General features: G+C 38.4%; 1 protein-coding gene across 2 annotated transcripts in view; it reads right to left on the reverse strand.

Moving 5' to 3' along the window:
• Nucleotides 1-22914, reverse strand: part of PRPF18 (pre-mRNA processing factor 18) — a 53176-nt gene that overhangs the window by 9097 nt on the left and 21165 nt on the right. For both annotated transcript variants that reach the window (XM_036844694.1, XM_036844695.1), the window contains 5 exons: nt 18785-18931; nt 17318-17386; nt 15112-15252; nt 14909-14980; nt 12540-12695 (listed from right to left, as the gene is read on the reverse strand). In XM_036844694.1, coding sequence (XP_036700589.1) covers nt 12540-12695; nt 14909-14980; nt 15112-15252; nt 17318-17386; nt 18785-18931 — 585 coding nt within the window. The remainder of the gene's footprint in view (nt 1-12539; nt 12696-14908; nt 14981-15111; nt 15253-17317; nt 17387-18784; nt 18932-22914) is intronic.

The raw sequence follows: 22914 nt of genomic DNA on the forward strand, positions 1-22914 counted from the left end.
GACACTGCAGTCATCCAGAGAAGACAGTCAGGTGCCAGACCCAGACGGTGGCAGTGCAGGTGCTAAGAAGGGATCACCCCAGATGTAATCTGAACATGGGACAATCATGGTTTGCTGACATGACATGGGCTGAGACAGAGAGAGGACAGCCAAGGGTAATCCCATGTCTTGTGTGCATGTTATTGTATGTATTTTTAAAATCACATAGTTCTTCTATCAAATAATAGCAGTCCCCTGCCTCACCCTTTCCAATCCCTAATTCCAGCACCCCAAAGGCAACCACTCCAAATCTCTTAAGCGTTTCTTCTGGTATCTACTGCCATATTTCTAAATACTACACGCTGACAGTGCTTGATTTTTTCCCAGTTTTTATTTTTCTATCTCCTATGAAAGGTGAAGATTTCATCTCTTACACTACGTGCACTGGCCCCACGTATGCACACACACGCCTTTCTCTCCCTCTCTTCCCCCAAGTCACAGTTCTCAGTGAACACGATGTTCAGGATATACCTCATAATGTCTACACAAATACTGTCCAAAACAGTGCCAATATCCTTTTTCTTAGGTATTTTTCCCCATCTTTTTGCTTTTCTGTGTAGACACCAATTCATTCTCCAACAGTGAGACTACTCTCAATACGACCAAACACATCAGGTAGTGTATCTGTTCCATTTTTTTCCTGGAGCCCTCTGTCTTATCTGTTCCAATCTAGATCAACTGAATTCCAAACCTCCTTGTACTGCTACAATCCTAGAGCATCCCTTCACCTTCAACCTGGGAATTCCTTTTGCCCTGCTCCTGTGCTGGATCTTGTTTCCTGGATCTTTGTTTGCTTCCCTCATTTTGGTGGGGTACAGCCTCAAGTATTGGCAATATAACATAGTGGAGTTAAGACTATCCAAGTTCAAATCCCAATTCCACCACTTACTAGCTGTGTGACCTTGGGAAATAACTTTTCCATGCCTAAGTTTCCCCACTTGTAAAACAAAGAAATCATAGTATCATCCTCTTACTACATATGTGAGAGAGAGAGAGAGAATATATATGTGCTAAATTGCTGCAGTGAGCACACAGTAAACACCATATAAGTGTTAGCTACAATGATAATGATTCCAGAGCATGGGTATGTGACACAAGATGGGTCACATTTTTGAGACTTTTCCTGTCTGAAAATATCTTTAACCTATACTCACACTTGACTGCTCATGTGGGAATAGAATTCTGAGTTGGAGACTTTTTCCCTTACTAATACAAAGGCATTGCTCCACTGTCTTCCAGCTTCCAGAACCGTTAATGAGAAGTATGAGGGCATTTTAATTCCTGAGTCTTCATAAGTGACCTGTTTCTTTTCTCCAGAAGCACTGAAAATCTCTTTATCCTTGGCCTCCAATATTTCATTATATTGAGCCTTGATGTGAGATCCTTCCTATTCATTTGCTATGAATTCAGTGAGCTCTTTTTTCATTCTAGAAATGCATGTCCTTCAGCTCTGGGAATTTTTCCTGCATTAATTCTTTATTTCCTACCCTCCAATTTCTCTGTTCTCTTTTTCCTGGAATTTGAATAGTTGCAGACCTTATAAATTGACTCTTTTGTTCTCGTATCTTTCACAGTTCTGAGATTTCCTCAACTTTATCTTATAACCCTTTTATTTAATTTTTAAATTTCTGCTATAATGTTTAACTTCTGAAAGCTTGTTTTAATTCTTTTTGTAGCTATTGTTATTTCATAGTTACAACCTTATCTAAGGATATTAATTTTTTAATCAAAGGGGTTTTTTCTGTTCCCTATGCTATAATTCAGTTTCTCTCAACTCCTTTTTTGCCATGTGTTTTGGTCTCTGTCTTTCATGTTGGAAACTTTCCCTGAATGTCTGATGATCCTAGGTGAACATGCATATTTATGAGTAAGGCAATAAGGAGCTAAAGGAAACTCACCGAATGGGCAGGGCTCATCAATGGAACTTCATTTTAGGACAATATGGCAGCAAGTTAGTTTTTTCATTAGCAGAATACTAATTGTTAGTAACTGTACATCTTTTCTGTTGGGTCAGTTCACAGAGAAGAACCCTCCTGTTTCCTGAGGCGGGATAACAGCCTGGCTGCCAGCATCAGAGGGACCAGTGGAGAAAAGGAACCAGAGGTCTCATCTGTCAACACACAGACCCTCACTTGAGTTGCCTGTTTTGAGTAGGGCATCTCACCCTGCCTGAGGCTACAAATCCCTCAGAAAGTGAACCTGTTTTCTGCTATAAGGGAGAAAGGCAGGAGGGCCCACTTGCACAGGGTAGAAGGAACCTCTGGACTACTTACCATAATTCTCAACCACTCCTTCATTTTCAGTCCCATCCCATGGTCCAGTCTTTAATTTTTTTTTTTTTTTTAAGATTTTTTTTGATGTGGACCATTTTTTAAAGTCTTTATTGAATTTGTTCCAAAACTGCTTCTGTTTTATGTTTTGGTTTTTTTTTTGGCCTTGAGGCATGTGGAATCTTAACTCCCCAACCAAGGATCAAATCTGCACCCCCTGCAGTGGAAGGTGGAGCCTTACTGGACCGCCAGGGAAGTCCCTGGTCCGGTCTTTTAAAAGTACCTAAAAGTCCCATGTCTTGAGCCTTTCCAGATTCTACAGAGTCCTCATTAATGGCTCCTTAATGACTTTCTCCCCATACAATATTTAACTAAAACTGATTTTTTTTAAAAATCAATATTGTTTCTAGGAAAACATTCTGCACTTAAAAGTCTAACTGATGTGGGGCTTCCCTGGTGGTGCAGTGGTTGAGAATCTGCCTGCCAATGCAGGGGACACGGGTTCGAGCCCTGGTCTGGGAAGATCCCACATGCCGCGGAGCAACTAGGCCCGTGAGCCACAACTACTGAGCCTGCGCGTCTGGAGCCTGTGCTCCGCAACAAGAGAGGCCGCGATAGTGAGAGGCCCGCACACCACGATGAGGAGTGGCCCCCGCTTGCCGCAACTGGAGAAAGCCCTCGCACAGAAACGAAGACCCAACACAGCCAAAAATAAATAAATAAATAAATAAAAATTAAAAAAAAAAAATGGTTAAGATGGTAGAGCTGAATAAAGATTTTCTTTAAATGGTTAATATTTCACCACAATTTTTAAACAACCTAATTGCAAGCACTACAGCATATTCTAGATAAGGCATAAAAATATCAATTACATATACAGTTTGGTGTATCACAGAATGTGATACAGGATACAAATCCTGGAGAGTTGTTTATATCCAGATAAATCAGTGAACCATTAAAACAATCAACCTGTATCAACTCAAAAAACAGCAATTTTTTATCACTGCAGAAAACAAATGCTTTTTAAAACCAAACCAAATTACAATCATACCCTTTTAGCTAGATTTGCCTTTTATTTTATAAACTATCATTAGTTAATAGGACTTGAGGAAGACTTTTTTTGTTTTTACGTAATCTCCTTACTGAAGTATAAGGAAGACATTTTATCAATTATTTCTGTTCCTGTCACTAGTGTACCCTGTAAGAATAAAGTCTTGAAAACGAAAGCACAGATGCGTTTAGTGGTGCAGCCTAGGAACATGAAGAACAGGGATAAGTTGAGAACATTTTCCATGCAGCTATTTAAATTCTGTCAACAAACTGCCAAGGTTCTAATAAAGGAATGGATTACCATGAGATATTTAAGTTACTAATTAATCCTAACTTCAGACTAAAGGAATACATATTTGACTCGAAATGTGATTTTCAAAAAATGTGTACTTAATGATGAAAAGTTAATTTCTACAATATCAACTAACATTCATAGCCATACATAAAAAGGCCAAGCCTTCAAGAAGTGTCCACAGGAATTCTTTTCTTACAAGTATATGATTAAAATTGAGTTGATGTGAATTACTCATTCTAGACTTTTTAATACCTGATCTGGATCTAGCTACTTGGGATGATGGCAGATGAAGGCAATCTCATGCTGCTTCTAATGAAGAGTCCCAATGCAAGTATTAAATGTATTAAAATATTCAGGATCTGTAGGACTTAGTGGAAAATTAAAGAAAACTAATAGTTTGGGACTAAATCTTCTTCTGGAGTGTATGGTAAGAAATAGAGAGCTGCTCTCAATTTTTACTTGTCTGAATGTTTGATATATAAAAGAACATTATTTCCAGTTCAAAGGTTCATCACTTCACAGAAAGGAACAAATTACAAGTGATAATTCCATTTTGAAAACAGCACTCACGTACTTAATGAAGTTAGCTAAAAATGTATGCCAAATGACCAATTTGAGCGAAGATTTTATTTATTTGACGACAAGGCCTTCACACTGCAGGGTGATCTGACTTTTTTTTTTAAGCATGTGGTTGAGAAATATAAGAGTTAACACCCCAAGTTAAATGTCTATTTAGCTGCCAGCTAAAAAGAAACGTGGCACAGTTTAGACCAGCATTCCCCACAATGTGCTTCTACCCAACAATGGTGTTCTGTAATATTAAAAGGTAATGTATGTGAAAGAGAAATGATAGCACTATTTTCCTCTAAAAATTTGTTTTAATATGCCAGGAAGTTATTAAATGGATAAACAGTTTGCTACCAAAACAACTTGCCTTTAAGAAATGGTTTATCAGAGCCAAGAATGCCAGGAGGTAGCATAAGGCCACTTGACCCACAAATGTGTGACATATAATCTGATGCATAGGGAGTGTTTATCAGCTAACCATGACATGTGCATACAACACATGAATCAAGTTGTGATCACTCACTGCAGTAATGTTTCTGTTATACCATTTTCAGCAATTCACGAACATATTATAAATTTACAAATGTTCCATGAACAACTAAATTTGACAAATTCTAGTACCGGTGAAACATGCCAAAATCTGAAATGCGGATATAAATATCTGACATAAGATGCTGGAATGATGTTTTTACCAGGGAATTTACAAACTTAAGGTTATTGAACACAACTTGCCATAGAAGATTACGGGACATTTTGCCTTTTGGAACAGTGAAAGCTCGAGAAAGATTATTTGGAATGAATATTACTCCTTCATCTTCTAATCCCCAAAGAAACCTGTGTTGTAACACAGCACACAGACAGACTAATCTGTAGGAATCAGGGAGGGTATCCACAGGAAACAAAGGGCATACTCAAACTGGGTAATCTGACGGTAGTAGTCCCAAGGACTTTACAAAGGCATGGGCAAGACCGGGACCCATGAGCTGGCAACGCTGCAAAGCTGTGGCTAGCTTGTTTTCTAAGGGGGCAAGGGAGAAGAGTGGCTACCAGAAACCCAGAGAGGGTAACTAACTGTATGGAGACGGCTGTGGCCTTGGGTGGAAGGGTGTAGTGACTCTACAGGGAGGAAGCCAGGGAAATAAACACCCCAAACTCGTTCTTCTCCCACCTACACAATGCCTTCCAGTCCTCTCATCGCCTGCCCCGTTCAGAAGTCAGAGGGCAAGGGAGCCTGTCCACGTTGTTCATAAAAGCCAGGTTTCCAGGGCACAGAACAAGGTGAGGAAGGATGGAGGGGATCTGGAGGACAAATCACTGTGTGATGTCAATTTCAGCTTTTCTTCCTGCTCTTCTTTACCAACAAGTAAAGAACACCCAAAATATGAACCTTTTCAAGAGATGTCTTGAAATGACTGAATTATAAAGACTCTAAATAATCAAGAACTTCCTTTAATCTGTGTAGAAGAAGCTTTACCCAAATCTGGGCCAAAGGTTACCTCTGCATTTGGCAGACCAACCAAAGTCCTTGAAGTTCCTACCAACAATTTCCATCTCACCCTAGATTTCAGGCTAGCCAATAAGCTATACAACTTCTCTTTGATCTACATGGTGAGCAAACCCTCCCTGTGGTGTGTTTAATTTTTGTGAGAAAGAGAACACTTCAAACAACTTTCACAGTTTAAATTCTATAGAGGTTTGCATAAAACCCAAAGATGAAATCATGTCACAGTAGAGAGCCCCCTGAATTGTTTTTACCATATTTCAGAAAACAGTTACTTCTCACCAATATTTCTACATAAAAAAAATAATTATATATTGCAAGATTTCATTTAAATGATGTCCAAGAACTGGCAATATTAACCAATAATGACACATGTCAAAACTGTGGTTATTTCTGATGGGAGGAGGAATTAGGCTGGGAAAAGGAATGAGGGAAACTTCAGGGGTGCTGCTTGAAATCTCCTATGATCCAGACCTCATTTTATGTCTTGATAAATATCACATATATATGAAGAATCATTGAGCTGTACAATTAAGATTAGTACACTTCACAGGCTCCACTGTTTACTAAGGTTTATTATATCTCAATTTAAAAAGAAAAATTTTATTCAACATAGTTTTGGAAGTTTTAGCCACAGCAATCAGAGAAGAAAAAGAAATAAAAGGAATCCAAACTGGAAAAGAAGAAGTAAAACTGTCACTGTTTGCAGATGACATGATACTATACATAGAGAATCCTAAAGATGCTACCAGAAAACTACTAGAGCTAATCAATGAATTTGGTAAAGTAGCAAGATACAAAATTAATGCACAGAAATCTCTTGCATTCCTATACACTAATGATGAAAAATCTGAAAGAGAAGTTAGGGAAACACTCCCGTTTACCACTGCAACAAAAAGAATAAAATACCTAGGAATAAACCTACCTAAGGAGACAAAAGACCTGTAGGCAGAAAACTATAAGACACTGATGAAAGAAATTAAAGATGATACAAACAGATGGAGAGATATACCACGTTCCTGGATTGGAAGAATCAACATTGTGAAAATGACTATACTACCCAAAGCAATCTACAGATTCAGTGCAATCCCTATCAAACTACCAAGGGCACTTTTCACAGAACTAGAACAAAAAATTTCACAATTTGTATGGAAACACAGAAGACCCCGAATAGCCAAAGCAATCTTGAGAAAGAAAAACGGGGCTGGAGGAATCAGGCTCCCAGACTTCAGACTATATTACAAAGCTACAGTAATCAAGAAAGTATGGTACTGGCACAAAAACAGAAATATAGATCAATTGAACAGGACAGAAAGCCCAGAGATAAACCCACGCACATATGGTCACCTTATCCTTGATAAAGGAGGCAAGAATATACAATGGAGAAAAGACAGCCTCTTCAATAAGTGGTGCTGGGAAAACTGGACAGCTACATGTAAAAGAATGAAATTAGAACACTCCCTAACACCATACACAAAAATAAACTCAAAATGGATTAAAGACCTAAATGTAAGGCCAGACACTATAAAACTCTTAGAGGAAAACGTAGGCAGAACACTCTATGACCTAAATCACAGCAAGATCCTTTTTGACCCACCTCCTAGAAAAATGGAAATAAAAACAAAAATAAACAAATGGGACCTAATGAAACTTAAAAGCTTTTGCACAGCAAAGGAAACCATAAACAGACAAAAAGACAACCCTCAGAATGGGAGGAAATATTTGCAAACGAAGCAAATGACAAAGGATTAATCTCCAAAATATACAAGCAGCTCATGCAGCTCAAAAAAGCAAACAACCCAATCCAAAAATGGGCAGAAGACCTAAATAGACACTTCTCCAAAGAAGATATACAGATTGCCAACAAACACATGAAAGGATGCTCAACATCACTAATCATTAGAGAAATGCAAATCAAAACCGCAATGAGATATCACTTCAGACCGGTCAGAACGGCCATCATCAAAAAATCTACAAACAATAAATGCTGGAGAGGGTGTGGAGAAAAGGGAACCCTCTTGCACTGTTGCTGGGAATGTAAATTGATACAGCCACTATGGAGAACAGTATGGAGGTTCCTTAAAAAACTAAAAATAGGGCTTCCCTGGTGGTGCAGTGGTTGAGAATCTGCCTGCCAATGCAGGGGACACGGGTTCGAGCCCTGGTCTGGGAAGATCCCACATGCCGCGGAGCAACTAGGCCCGTGAGCCACAACTACTGAGCCTGCGTGTCTGGAGCCTGTGCTCCGCAACAAGAGAGGCCGCGACAGTGAGAGGCCCGCACACCACGATGAAGAGTGGCCCCCGCTTGCCGCAACTGGAGAAAGCCCTCGCACAGAAATGAAGACCCAACACAGCCAAAAAATAAATATATAAATAAATAAATAAATAAATAATTTTTTTAAAGTCTAACTGATGAACTGTACACTTAAAAATGGTTAAGATGGGGCTTCCCTGGTGGCGCAGTGGTTGAGAATCTGCCTGCCAATGCAGGGGACACGGGTTCGAGCCCTGGTCTGGGAGGATCCCACATGCCGCGGAGCAACTGAGCCTGTGAGCCACAACTACTGTGCCTGCAAGACTGGAGCCTGTGCTCTGCAACAGGAGAGGCCGCGATAGTGAGAGGCCCGCGCACCGCGATGAAGAGTGGCCCCCGCTTGCCACAACTAGAAAAAGCCCTCGCACAGAAACGAAGACCCAACACAGCTAAAAAATAAATAAAATAAATAAAAATTTTAAAAAAAAACTAAAAATAGAACTACCAAATGACCCAGCTATCCCACTACTGGGCATATACCCTGAGAAAAACCATAATTCAAAAATTCATGTACCACAATGTTCATTGCAGAACTATTTACAATAGCCAGGACACAGAATCAACCTAAGTGTCCATCGACAGATGAATGGATAAAGAAGATGTGGCACGTATATACAATGGAATACTACTCAGCCATAAAAAGAAATGAAACTGAGTTATTTGCAATGAGGTGGATGGACCTAGAGACTGTCATACAGAGTGAAGTAAGTCAGAAAGAGAAAAACAAATACCATATGCTAACACATATATTTGGAATCTTAAAAAAAAAAAAAAGGTTCTGAAGAATGTAGGGGCAGGACAGGAATAAAGACGTAGACGTAGAGAATGGACTTGAGGACACGGGGAGGGGGAAGGGTAAGCTGGGACAAAGTGAGAGAGTGGCATGGACATATATACACTACCAAATGTAAAATAGATAGCTAGTGGGAAGCAGCTGCATAGCACAGGGAGATCAGCTTGGTGCTTTGTGTCCCCCCTCAAGGGGTGGGATAGAGAGGGTGGGAGGGAGACACAAGAGGGAAGAGATATGGGGATATATGTATACATATAGCTGATTCACTTTGTTATACAGCAGAAACTAATACACCATTGTAAAGCAATTATACTCCAATAAAGATGTTAAAAAAAAATTAAAAGAAGAAAAAGAAAAACTACCCTATTAAATGACTTTCACTATTACCTCCTCAGCAAATATCGTAACGTAGAAAAGGTTTGGGTTTATACATTTACCAGGGGTCAGCAAACTACGGCCCACGGGCCACTCGCCCCTTTTATAAATGGAGTTTTACTGGAACACGGCCACTGGCTGCTTTCACACAGCTGCAGGGTTGAAGAGTTGTAGCGGAGACCTATGAAGCCCAAAGCCTAAAATATTTACTACCTGATCCTTTAAGTGTGTCACTTCCTGACTTAAACTTCAAATAATATATTTAAACTGTCCCTTTGTAGGAATAATTCAACTCAACCTCACCCAAATACCAAAATAAGAGGAGAGAGATTTAAAAGACAGCTTAGGAAATCACTCAGTTAATTGTAATCAAGAATTTCGTAAAACGCTAACATGGGGGTGGCAGCATTCTGCCTTGAGCTGCACTATGGGTTTATTTTAAGACAGATCAAAAACTGGTACTTTATTTGGCCTCACACAATGCTAATTTTTTGTTTTTGTTATTGTCAATATTTTAAAAATAGGAGCATATGCTTTTTAAAAAAATTAAGGATTCTAGTTATCTCACTAAAAAATAAAGGAAGAGGGAACAATACTAGCACCATATGCCTACAAGGTAACAATGAGCTGAAGTGACTCCAGTAACGCTGAGGCTAAGACTCAGCTGACACTTCACACTGTGCTTGCGCTGTCCACTTTTTAAAGTTTTTATTTTATATTGGAGTATAGTTAAACTAACGCAACATTGGTAATCACCTGTCCACCGTTCTTATCACAGAGCTGAGAGGAAAATGAAAATACTGCTTCTACCTGTGGCTACATGAAAAAGGAAAAGTAAAGAGAGCCCGAGGGTCAGGGGCTTCTTAACACTCAGCTCACCTGCTACCCGACTATCCTGGCTGTGTGAGTTTGCAACCTCAGGTTTAAGCAATGGCCTCCAGGGAAAACGGCAGAGAAGTGTCAGAGAAATCAACAGACCAGAAAGGGCAACAGTTAACTGGATGTTTGCACACATCAAGTGGTAGGGATCTCCCCCATATCTTCTAAAGCAGCCCTACTCCTATTTTGGGGCAATTCTGCCTGTTAAAAAGCTTCTTTGTACTATTTTTGCAACCTCTTACCCATCTCTCATTGTTTCAAAATACAAAGATTAAAAAAAGAAAGAATCCTTTCCTTACACTGATTAGAAATGAGCCTTCATTCCTATACCTTACCTGGTCCTTAACTGTATGGGACAAGTTTAATCCCTCTTCCACCAGAAAGTTCTCTCATTATCTATAGTTACCCAGACCCCCACCAAGAGTCTCCTTTCTCAAGGACTAGAAAAAAAAAAAAGGAAGACTTTCACCTCTCTCGTCCTCTAGAGTATTCATTCATTCGGCAAATATTTACTGAGCACCCACCATGAGTACTATTCCAGACGCTGCAGATACGAGAGTGAACTATGCTCTTGCCTTGTGGAACTTATACTACATTATTACATCTAATAATGTAGCATAAGCTATCATTAGACTTTCCAGTAGCCATACTGTACTGCTGTTATTGTACTTAAATTCCCTAATTCTTCCTCATATACATCGCTCAAACTGTTCGCTCAAGTCTAACTTGACTTGTTCGAAGTCTAACTGAGTTAGACTTCCAAATTTCTTTACGGTCATCATTGCTAAATATTATATTTTTAGAATCTGCTTTTTTCTTCAGTCTGTCAAGAACTTCTGGAATGCAAATTTCTTTTCCACCTGAACGCACACCCTATCCCTTCTGTTCTTACTTTCTGTTAATCTGATAAATATACCTCTCAGTACAGTCATCCAAACTGGTCATTAAAATTGTTGAATAGGACAGTATTGAGGTCACTAAGAGCCCCATGGCATGTCCCTAGCATGCACCCAAACAGACACGGATCCATTATTTAGTATGCATGGCTTCTCTCACTCAACAAGCTGAGTCCACCTGATCATTTTATCATATTTACATCTGTACACAAGAATATTATTGGATTTAGGTCAAACACCTTCCTAAAGTTCAGATACAGTATGTTTGCCAATTTTCCCCAATCACCTTGGGAAAAAGGGGGAAAAACATTTTAATGGGAAGAGAAGAGTTAAAAAGGAAGAAAAATGGAGGGAGGATAGGTCCTGTATAGCTTCCAAAATAAACCAGAAGTCTTTAAAATACTAGGCATATTTTTAAACAGAAAAATCAGTTTATAAGATGATGGTAATCATACCACTGTCTAAAGAAGATGTTGTCTTTAAGACAATTTATCTAATTATATGAACTCTTATACACACTATAGCTTTGGCCATGGTATAGCTGAACACAATTAGCAAATTTAATCACTGGCAGCTGTTTTCTATTAAAGCCAAACCACCTTTTTTTTTTCCCCAACTAAAAGCTTTTTGCCTTCGATACGGTCAATGGTGGTTATTAAGAAAATGGAAATGTTTTGAATTTCCACAAGTATATGTGAACTCTGTAAGTTCTACAGTTCACATTAGGGGGTCAGGTTGAAATCATATCTTAAAATGCTAATATGTATGAATAAGGTACAAAGCATGACACAAAATAACCTTTAGCACTTGGAATTGAAATGAAATAAAAAGATAATCCATGAACATGATAGTGACTGCTGTCTGGCACAAATTCTGAAAGCACTTGCGGCATTTTAAGTGAATCTTACACTTTAAATAAACTTTCAGAGTTTCATCTTCAAGCTTTAGAGTTAACGTCCAGCAAAAGTCATTATACAGACACAACCTGGGATTTTTGACACCTTGGCAAAAGCTAGATTACAGTTGAGGGTTTTTTCCCACTAAAAAGAAAAGTTTAACCCAATAGCAGTGTAACCAGGTTTATGTGAGGCAGGTATAACTTTAAGAAAATAAACTATAAATACTTTAAATCTATATGTGTACCGAAGTGTTGTTATAAATTATTTAAAAATATTTACTAGCCATATGTTTACCATTCATACCTTTTTAGCCTAGATGTTAATCTACCTTGAAAGTAACAAAATGTGAATTATTGCAAAATACTCTAAATTCGTCATTCTTTAGTAAACTCCCAAAGCAAACAGCAATAGTTTTATTTCACTACTGAGGTAATTAAAGCACAACACTTCACCCTGTCTTACATCATATATGAAACCTAAAAGGTTTCTATTTTACAGTACAGTGCAAGGTGTCTTAAATACAAGTACTACTTACATAAAGAGTGGACTTGCATCCTATCATGCTATATCCTATCACTATAATTCTCCTCCTCTCAAAACTTAGTTTGAGAACCGGGGAATGTTAACCTCCAGAGCACTTTGCCCTCCAAACTGCTTACCTGAATATATTTCCGCTGCGTCTCATCATTTAAAACATGTGCCACGTGCTTGGAAAAAATCTTTTCCCTACCAGTTCTGGCATGGATGCCCACCATAGTGACACCAATGGGCCAAGGGGCATTTCCAATGGCCATCTGAAGATAAGCGTCATTAGCCTAAAAAGAGAGTTGAAGAAGAGATCAGGAAAGCAAAAATATTCTGCTGGTCCAAATTTTCATTTAGTATTTCACAGCCCTTCGTGATGAAATTTTCATCCATCTCTTGGGCGTGTTGAAAATATTACCATTCCCATTATTCGAACAAAAGAAACTAAAATATGGGGTGACTGACGTGCTTACCCAGGACCACAAATGTCTGTGGAAAAACAGAAACCAATGCTAACCCAGTGAGTAAAAAGACAAAACATTCCTTTGCAGCCCTGGTGCACTGGAAGTTAATACATTTCAGATATGGAATTACCAGGCAGGTAATTTGATGCACTGACAAAAACTCTAGTCTGAGTTTCCGTTAGACCTAGTCTTCTCCCTAGGTGGTCACAGAGAAGACAGAGGCTAACTAGTTTTTCATAATCCAACCTGAACCTACAACTACTCCCTGCACAGCAGTGCAGACCTCTGAAAGCAGTGTGGGCTCTGTGTGCTGGGACCATCACATCGGGCCCATAGCAGATGTGTAAACAGAGATTAAATACTGGCCCTCGAGCCAAATAGCTAAAGGATGAGATCATTTCACTTTGGCCCCCCCAAACCTCCCACCTTCCAAGAACCTTAAAAGCGACAAAATGAGAAGAGAGAAAGCAATGAAGAAAAATGGCTCTTTTTCTAAACCAAGCCTGGCTACCTGGGCTGGGGTGGGGGACAAAACAGAAAGCAAGTAAACTCTAAAAGACCCCCACGGTTTCAGAGAGGCTTACACAGCCAGGCCTCAAAGAGATCTTCATTTAAAAATCAAACAACTATGAGACTGATATACGGAATTTTAAAACAGCATATACACATTGTTTTAAATCACTGATACTTGTGTGTGTAAAGTTTAATACTGGATATTAACTGATAAAATTTCCAATATTCAGTTTCCCCAAATTTCCAAAGAAGACTGTCCTAATATTAAGTTTTAGTTCTTTCTGTACTTTATATAAAATAAACTTTCACCAGCTTCTCATATACGAGAATGAGAAAAGTAACAAGAGGGAAGGCATCGCCTCTAGCAGGCAAGTGCCGTGAATTCCTTCTGCACTGATGGTGACCTTATCCATCCATCCCAATGCAATTATCCCTGGTAAGCTCCAGGCAACTCATAGAAACTATCCAAAAATAAAACTCATAGCTATAAAGCAGAAACACTTTGACTAACCAACAGGCTCTCATCTAGAGGGATTAAAAACACTACTTTAGCCCATTAGCATGAGGCTCTCATCAAGGAGACCTCCAGTCACCCAGGATCACCCACAGTCCCTTCTGAGGACACTCAGAGCACAGGAATAAGCAACGCACCCCCACTTTTCTGGCAGAGCCCCATCGAGGCTCTGGAACCGTCACTGGAGATGCTGCACGGACCTCCCCACTCCTCCCCTCTTGGGAGGCACAGCCACTGGAAGCCTGCCTCCTCACACTCGGCTGATGGCCCACGAGCAGGGGTGCACTTCCAATCCCATTAGTGGTGCAAGAGGCCCTTCTCTTCTTGTTCGCCACACTGACTGATGGCCTTCCACCTCCTTTCTAAACTCTACCCAAGGAGCACGTGGACACCAGAGCTCTCTCCTCTGCCACCTGGCCCCAGAGTCCATTCAGGAATAAAGACACTGCAGCAGGGGAAGAGTCTCCCCTCCTGGGCTTTGCTATTGTTGTAGTACTGAAATGGGAGAGAGAAATTCTGGCAGCCTTACTTAGAACATTTTCTCAGAGAAACCAGCACAAAGGGCGGTTAAATTCCACTGTATCATTAGTACAATGGTTCAGCTATATTATGGATTAAGTAGGTTTTTATAGCTGGCCTGGGAAACTAATCTACGTAACATTGCTTCTACGGGAAAATTTGTTCCAAGCCATAATCAACAATCTAAAAGCCTTGAAATTCAATCCCATTCACGAAATGAACGCTGCCTATATCCAGTTCGTGAAGAATCTTTACACCTTCCTTAAAAATGACTAAAAAATACAGTGTGGTCTGAAACTTTATTATTCATGCCTAACAATAAAGCTGACAATATATTAGAAAATGAAAGCTGTTTTTTTTTTTTTACTACTAATTCATTTCACATTTATTCTTAAATCTTCTATTAAAATACTCCCACACAAGATGAACATATTATGTACACAACCTAGGTATGCTCATAAACATAATTCTGATGCACAGCATGGTAATGTACCTTCACATATTCCCTCTGCAACATGAATTTAATGATATCTGTTATGGATTCTTTAATATCGGCAGGAAGATTCTGGAAAAGAAAAAAAAGCATAACTAAATTTTGGAAGCTACAGTGTATAATTACAGACTGCATTTATTCTAACTTTATATATTCTATTTTTTAAAAATCAGTTAACAAAAGCATTTTTTGCGAAACCTCACCCTTTTCCGTAGCTTTCTGAAAAGGGGTCTGAGATAGGACTCCGTCTGTTTCTGAGTAGCACTGTTCAGTTTACCCTGTACACTGCGCTTCACATAATCCTCTCTGGCATTCAGCTCCTTAGCCCAAACACCAAGAAGAAACTGTGGAAAAAAGGGTAAATTTAGACTACAATGCCACCCAGTGGTTCTGTAAGTTTAAAAGTTCTCTGATGCACAAAATAGTATACACTCAGCCTTAGAGTAAATAAATGTCTTGACTGATTAAAACATCAACCAATATGTAACTAATGAACTATCTCTGCTTAGTGCGTCACGTATGTTTTAATGTAGTACCTTTGGCAAGTCACAGACTTCCCTATTCTACACCTCTCCCAGCTCAGATGCGATCCATTTCCCCTGAAAGAGCTATCAAATTTCACAGGCAACTGCTTGACAGAACTTTTTTTTTTTTAACATCTTTATTGGAGTATAACTGCTTTACAACGGTGTGTTAGTTTCTGCTTTATAACAAAGTGAATCAGTTATACATATACATATGTTCCCATATCTCTTCCCTCTTGCATCTCCCTCCCTATCCCACCCTCCCTATCCCACCCCTCTAGGTGGTCACAAAGCACCGAGCAGATCTCCCTGTGCTATGCGGTTGCTTCCCACTAGCTATCTATTTTATGTTTGGTAGTGTATATATGTCCATGCCACTCTCTCATTTTGTCACAGCTTACCCTTTCCCCTCCCCATATCCTCAAGTCCATTCTCTAGTAAGTCTGTGTCTTTATTCCCGTCTTGCCACTAGGTTCTTCATGACTTTTTTTTTTTTTCCTTAGATTCCATAAATATGTGTTACCATACTGTATTTGTTTTTCTCTTTCTGACTTACTTCACTCAGTATGACAGACTCTAACTCCATCCACCTCACTACAAATAACTCAATTTCATTTCTTTTTATGGCTGAGTAATATTCCATTGTATATATGTGCCACATCTTCTTTATCCATTCATCCGATGATGGACACTTAGGTTGCTTCCATGTCCTGGCTATTGTAAATAGAGCTGCAATGAACATTTTGGTACATGACTCTTTTTGAATTATGGTCAGAAATAAACTTTTACTTGTATTTCTATTACATAAAATTCAACCTACCTAGACTCATCAGCCATAATGCCATATGTGCTGTGATATTTAATCAATCTTCCAAGGATGATGTTGTAGTATTTGGACTTTCTACTTTTGCAGTAGAGACCACAATTCAATTAAAAATTCCCTCTAAAGTGCCTGACCAAAGGAGAAGGAAGGAAAAAACGAACGAAAATAAAAGAAACTATGACCAGCCCCCACCCTGCCCCAGAAAACCACCCAGGTGCCCCCTGAGTTAAACTGCACAAAGAGCATCCTTCCCAGAGGCAGGTAAACACTGAAGGCTGAGGAGGCCATACTCCCCTAGCGGTGTTACCTATGCATGTCCTACATAGGGAGAGGCTGTCACTCAAAGAGGAAATTCTAGTTCATGCTAGATCCCACCACGCCCTAGCTAATTCCACGCCAAATCCTCAACGGACTGAGAATCCTGATGACTAATTGTGTGGTATTTAAACTGTAAATACAAGTAAAAGCATTTCTTGCATTTATATCTCTTGTTCTGAACACAAATAATTTGTGAATAAATGTTAAAAGGAATCTGGGATTTGCACATACTCTACCTAAACCACTGAAGAGAGGAATTCCGGGAAGAATGAATGAGCTAATCGCAAGTCTTTGAAAGGTTACTCGAGTGCTTTTTTCCCTGTCAACGTCTTCCCACCTCCTTCCATTCCTTACTGTCATCATCTCTCAGAAAAGCTTCTCCTTATTGCACTCCTTCCCAGAGTGTTTAAAATAAATTTTTTAATCCTTAAAACTTCTTGTTCATTCCACTGCTATGATCCTTTTCAGTGTATTTACATTAGTAAGTCAGCCTTACGAGTGCTATGAAGAAAGTAAATATACATTTTCTTTGTTTAACCTCTATATCCAAGCACATAGCAATATCATAAACACCGTACGTGCAGAAATGTTTAGGGAGGATTTCCCTTTCCAGTCTTTAACTCTTAAACAATTCAAAAATGAAAAACCAAAAAAAAAACAAAAACAGAAACAAAAAAACAAAAAGTAAGACCAGTTCTTAACTAAAGAAAACATGTCCTCCTTTCCTAGCCAAAAACTACATACCTTAAGGAATTTGGTAATGATGTCCATGTCTTTATGATCATCACCTTTTCCTAAAGACTCTCCCAGTGCCTGAAGAAAAAGAATGCTTCTGTTCATTAGTCAAGAACAACAGCGGCATACATACATTACCAACACCAGACTAAACATGGCTCTTTATTACATATACGTATGGTCCAACTTTGATTTAAAACCCTGATGGAATTTCTAGATAGATTAAAAAAAAAAAAAAAGACAATTTGTCATTTAAATTTAGAGAGCATGTTATCTTTTATGACTCAAAGAGGGAGTAAAGGGAGTGACTGCTAATGAACATAGGGTTTCTTTTTAGGGGAACAAAATGCTCTAAAACTAGATTGTGATGATGGTTGTAGCGACCTGTGAATATACTAAAAACCACTGAATTGTACACATTAAATGGATAAATTGTATAGTATGTGACTATCTCCAAAGTTGTTTGAAACGAAGGAAAAAGGAAAAAAATGTCCAGAACTGGTTGCTCACACCAATTATTGCAGTAAAATTTAGGGGGTCGAGGTATAATTAAAACGACATCTTCCTTAACTACAATCTCACTCACAGCATGCAATGTGGGTTAAGAGCCAGGAACGAAAGGTAACAGAAAAAATAACTATGTTTTATTAACCATTAAGAACTTTAAACTAAGTCATGTTATTTTTGCTCATGCTAGATATTTAGATAATACAACTTTTAAATAAGATTACATATATCACTCCACATTCGACACACTGGCAAAAATAAGAAAGCAAGATACTGCCAAGGGTTGGCAGGGATGCAGGGATACAAGACCCTCACACAGTGCTGGTGGAGGGTGGAGACTGGCAAACCCATTACAGAGAGCAATTTGGCAGTACTCAGACAAGTTAAACATGTATCAGAAGCAATCCTGCTTCTGCTCCAGAGGGGTCATGTGCAAGATTGTCTGTCACAAAGCTGTCTGTGGTAACAGGGAGCTGGGAGCAATCTCACTGTCTGTCATTACGGCGAACAAAAAGTAAAAGGCAGTGAATGCCACAGTGTATGAAATGCTATGTTAACAGTTAAAATCAAAGGTTTAGAGGTACATAAGGTATCAAGGATGGAACTTAACATAGTTCTAAGTGGAAAAAAAGTGAACAGAATGAAAAATTTCACAGTAAAATATCATGTATGTATACATCAAAACACATGCAGACAAAACACTACTGATTCTACAAGACCATCAACAAATCAAAGGATACACATCAAACATATCAGAATGAATACTTTTGAAGGCAGGAAGTAGGGGAATGTGTATAGGAAATGAGAAAAAAGGGAGTGAATAAACAAAAGGCACGAAATAGAAGAAGGGCCTTTGTAGTGACCAAAGACACCAGCACGCTGTAAACTGAACATTCTGAGGAGCTCAACCACCTGCTGCAGGGAATGAAAGGCGTGACGGGGAATCAGGGAAGGTGGGGGAGGGATCACCTCTAACTCTTCAATTGTGGTGTTTTCTTCATGAACTTTCAAATCATTCTGGGTGTCTTCCTCTCCAGGTTCCTGGCCACCCACAAGTTCATTCAGGTACTGCTGATCAATCTTATCCAAAGCTGCTTTCAGATCATTCCTCAATCCCTGAGGAAAGGTAAAAAGTTACATCTGGTATGAAATTTCACTGATGTTTCACTTCTGATTTCTTCTCTAATAATGAGTATAATCCACTTTTTTCTCCACAAAGAAACTCAAATAATATTTCAATTTATTATACAGCTATCACCACTGTCCATGCAAAGTCAATTCTTATGAACATATTTAAATTTAAAAGAATGTACACACAATAGGTAATCTGATGGTCAGAAAAATAAAACATACGAGTGACAAATCCAAATAAAAATAGGCATTAACGCTGTAATTTTCTAATGAGGTCCTAGTGAAAGTGACCAGGTCTCCACTGGTCCCCATCCCATTTTCCTGGTTCACTGAAAATGTCTAACAACTGCAACTATTGATACTTTGAACTCCCAAAACATTTGGAAATGTCAACAGTATAAAACCAGGGTCTCAACCATATCCTAGGATTTCACTATGTTTCTAACAAACCAGCAAATTCCATATTCTATTCACTTCCAGTTTGTGACCACTTGGTAAAAATGGAAGCCTTAAAGCTAGACCCCTGGCATATACCACACACAAAAATTAACTTAAAATGGATCAAAGACCTAAATGTAAGAGCTAAAACTATAAAACTCTTAGAGTTAACTAACAAAACAGAAAACAACCTGATTTAAAATGGGCAAAGGACTTTAACAGATGACATACGAACGGCCAGTACGTAAATGAAAAGATGCTCAACATCACTGGTCATTAAGGAAATGCAAATCAAACCACAAAGAGATACCACTTCACAACCATTAGGATGAATATTATCAACAGAAAACAGAAAATAACAACTTGGCTAGGATATGGAGAAACAGAACCCTAGAGCACTGCTGGAAATGTAAAATGGTACAGCTGCTGTGGAGGACGGTATGGCAGTATCTGAAAAAGTTAAACGTACCCACACCAAGATACATTATAATTAAAATGTCAAAAGTTAAAGACAACTCCTACAATACAACACAGGCGGAGCACTCTTTGACATAAATCATAGCAATACTCTCTTTAATCAGTCTTTAAGGCAAAAGAAATAAAAGCAAAACCAAACAAATGGGACGTGATTAAACTTGAAAGCTTTTGCACAGCAAGGAAACCATCAATGAAACAAAAAGGCAACCTACTGAATGGGAGAAAATATTTATAAATGATGTGACCCACAAGGGGTTAATATCCAAAATATACAAACAGCTCATACAACTCAATATCAAAAAACAACCCAATCCAAAAATGGTCAGAAGACCTCAACAGACATTTCTCCAGAGAAGACATGCAGATGGCTAACAGGCACATGAAAACATGCTCCACATCACTAATCGTTAGAGAAATGCACATCAAAACCACAATGAGGTATCACCTCACACCTGTCAGAGTGGCAATCATCGAAAAGTCTACAAAAGTTGCAGAGGATGTGGAGAAAAGGGACCCCTCATACACTGTCGGTAGGAATGAAAATTGAGATAGCCACTACGGAAAACAGTATTCAGGTTCCTTAAACTAAAAACAGAACTACCACATGATCCAGCAATCCCACTCCTGGGTATAGACCCAGAAAAAATGAAAATACTAAATTCAAAAAGATGCATGCACCCCACTGGTCACAGCAGCACTATTTATGATAGCCAAGACATGGAAGCAACCCAAGTGCCCAACAGGCGACTGGATTAAGAAGATGTGACACACACACACACACACACACACACACACACACACACACACACACAGAGGAATATTACTCAGCCATAAAAAAATAATGAAATTCTGCCATTTGCAACAACATGGATGGACCTGGAGAGTATTATGCTTAGTGAAATAAGTCAGACAGAGAAAGACAAATACTGTATGATATCACCCATATGTGGAAACTAAAAAATAATACAAATGAAAGTATATGCAAAACAGAAAGAGACAGATATCGAAAACAAACTTGTGGTTACCAAGGGGGGAAGGAAAGGAGAGAGGGACAAATTAGGGGTATAGGAGTAACAGATACAAACTATTATATTTAAAATAGATAAGCAACAAGGATATACTGTATAGCACAGGGAATTAGACCCAATATCTTGTAATAACCTATAATGGAATATAATCTGCAAAAACCTGAATCACTATGCTCTATACCTGAAATTAACACAATACTGTAAAACAACTATACTTCAATTTAAAAAAAAACCCAAAGTTAAAGAAGGAGAGTATCTTAAAAGCAGCAAGAGAAAAACAGCTTGTTTTGTACAAGGGAACCCCGCTCCCCCATAAGACTATCAGGAGATTTTTTCAGTAGAAACTTTGCATACCAGGAGGGAGTGGCACAATATATTCAAAGTGCTAAAAGAACAAACTTCCAAGAACACTCTACCCGGAAGAGTTATCATTCAGAATTGAAGGAGCAACAGTTTCCAGAGAAGCAAAAGCTAAAGGAGTTCATCATCACTAAACCAGCCTTATAAGAAATGTTAAAGGGACTTCTTTAAGCTGGCAAGAAATGGCACTAATTAATAACAAGAAAACATATGAAAGTATGTATCTCACTGGTAAAGGTAAATATATAGTAAAAGTAGTGAATTAAGCACTCATAAAGCTAGTATGAAGATTAAAAGACAAAAGTAGTAAAAACAACTCTAACTACAATAATTAGTTAAGGGCTACACAAGACCAAAAGATGTAAAATGTGGTATCAGAAAAATAAAACGTGAAGGGAGGGGAGTAAAAATGTAGAGCTTCAGAATGTGTTCAAATTTATGAACTTTTAGACTGCTCCAGTTATTTATAAAATAAATAAATCACAGGGATATAATGTACAGCATGGTGACTAAAGGTAATAATACTGTATTGCGTATTTCAAAGTTACTCAGAGAGTAGATCTTTAAAAAAAAGTCCTCATCACAAGAAAAAAAAATTTTGTTGTAACTCTGTATGGTGATGAATATTAACTAATTATTGTGATCATATAAAATCATTATGCTGTATACCCTGAGAAAACCATAGTTCAAAAAGAGTCATGTACCAAAACGTTCATTGCAGCTCTATTTACAATAGCCAGGACATGGAAGCAACCTAAATGTCCATCGACAGATGAATGGATAAAGAAGATGTGGCTCATATATACAATGGAATATTACTCAGCCATAAAAAGAAATGAAATGGAGGTATTTGTAATGAGGTGGATGGATTTAGAGTCTGTCATACAGAGTGAAGTAAGTCAGAAAGAGAAAAACAAATACAGTATGCTAACACATATATATGGAATGTAAGGAAAAAAAAAAAAAGGCCATGAAGAACCTAGTGGCAAGACGGGAATAAAGACAGACCTACTAGAGAATGGACTGGAGGATATGGGGAGGGGGAGGGGTGAGATGTGACAGGGTGAGAGAGTGTCATGGACATATATACACTACCAAATGTAAAATAGATAGCTAGTGGGAAGCAACCGCATAGCACAGGCAGATCGGCTCGGTGCTTTGTGACCACCTAGAGGGGCGGGATGGGGAGGGTGGGAGGGAGGGAGATGCAAGAGGGAAGAGATATGGGAACATATGTATATGTATAACTGATTCACTTTGTTATAAAGCAGAAACTAACACACCATTGTAAAGCAATTATACTTCAATAAAGATGTTTAAACAAAAAAAAAATCATTATGCTGTACACCTGAAATTAATGTTATATGTTAATTATACCTCAGTTTTTAAAAAGTATATAAGAAACTCTAGTATTTGGGACAGGCTTGAATAAGATTAGAATACAGCAGGTTGTAATAAATTAATATTAAAAGCTAGAAGATTTTTCAAGTAATGAAATGAGAAGAAAAATTAAATCAGGTTAACAAAAACTGAATAGTTCACATTAGCATTTTAGACTATCTTTTGATAAGGAAAGTGACTCAGGAGATAGAAGAGAAACAAATATCAGTGAAATGAAGCGTTACAAAACCACTTACTCTTTCCAAGAATTTAAGTTAGGAAAGT

This window comes from Balaenoptera musculus, chromosome 2 (assembly GCF_009873245.2).
Source record: "Balaenoptera musculus isolate JJ_BM4_2016_0621 chromosome 2, mBalMus1.pri.v3, whole genome shotgun sequence".
Lineage (NCBI taxonomy): Eukaryota > Metazoa > Chordata > Mammalia > Artiodactyla > Balaenopteridae > Balaenoptera > Balaenoptera musculus.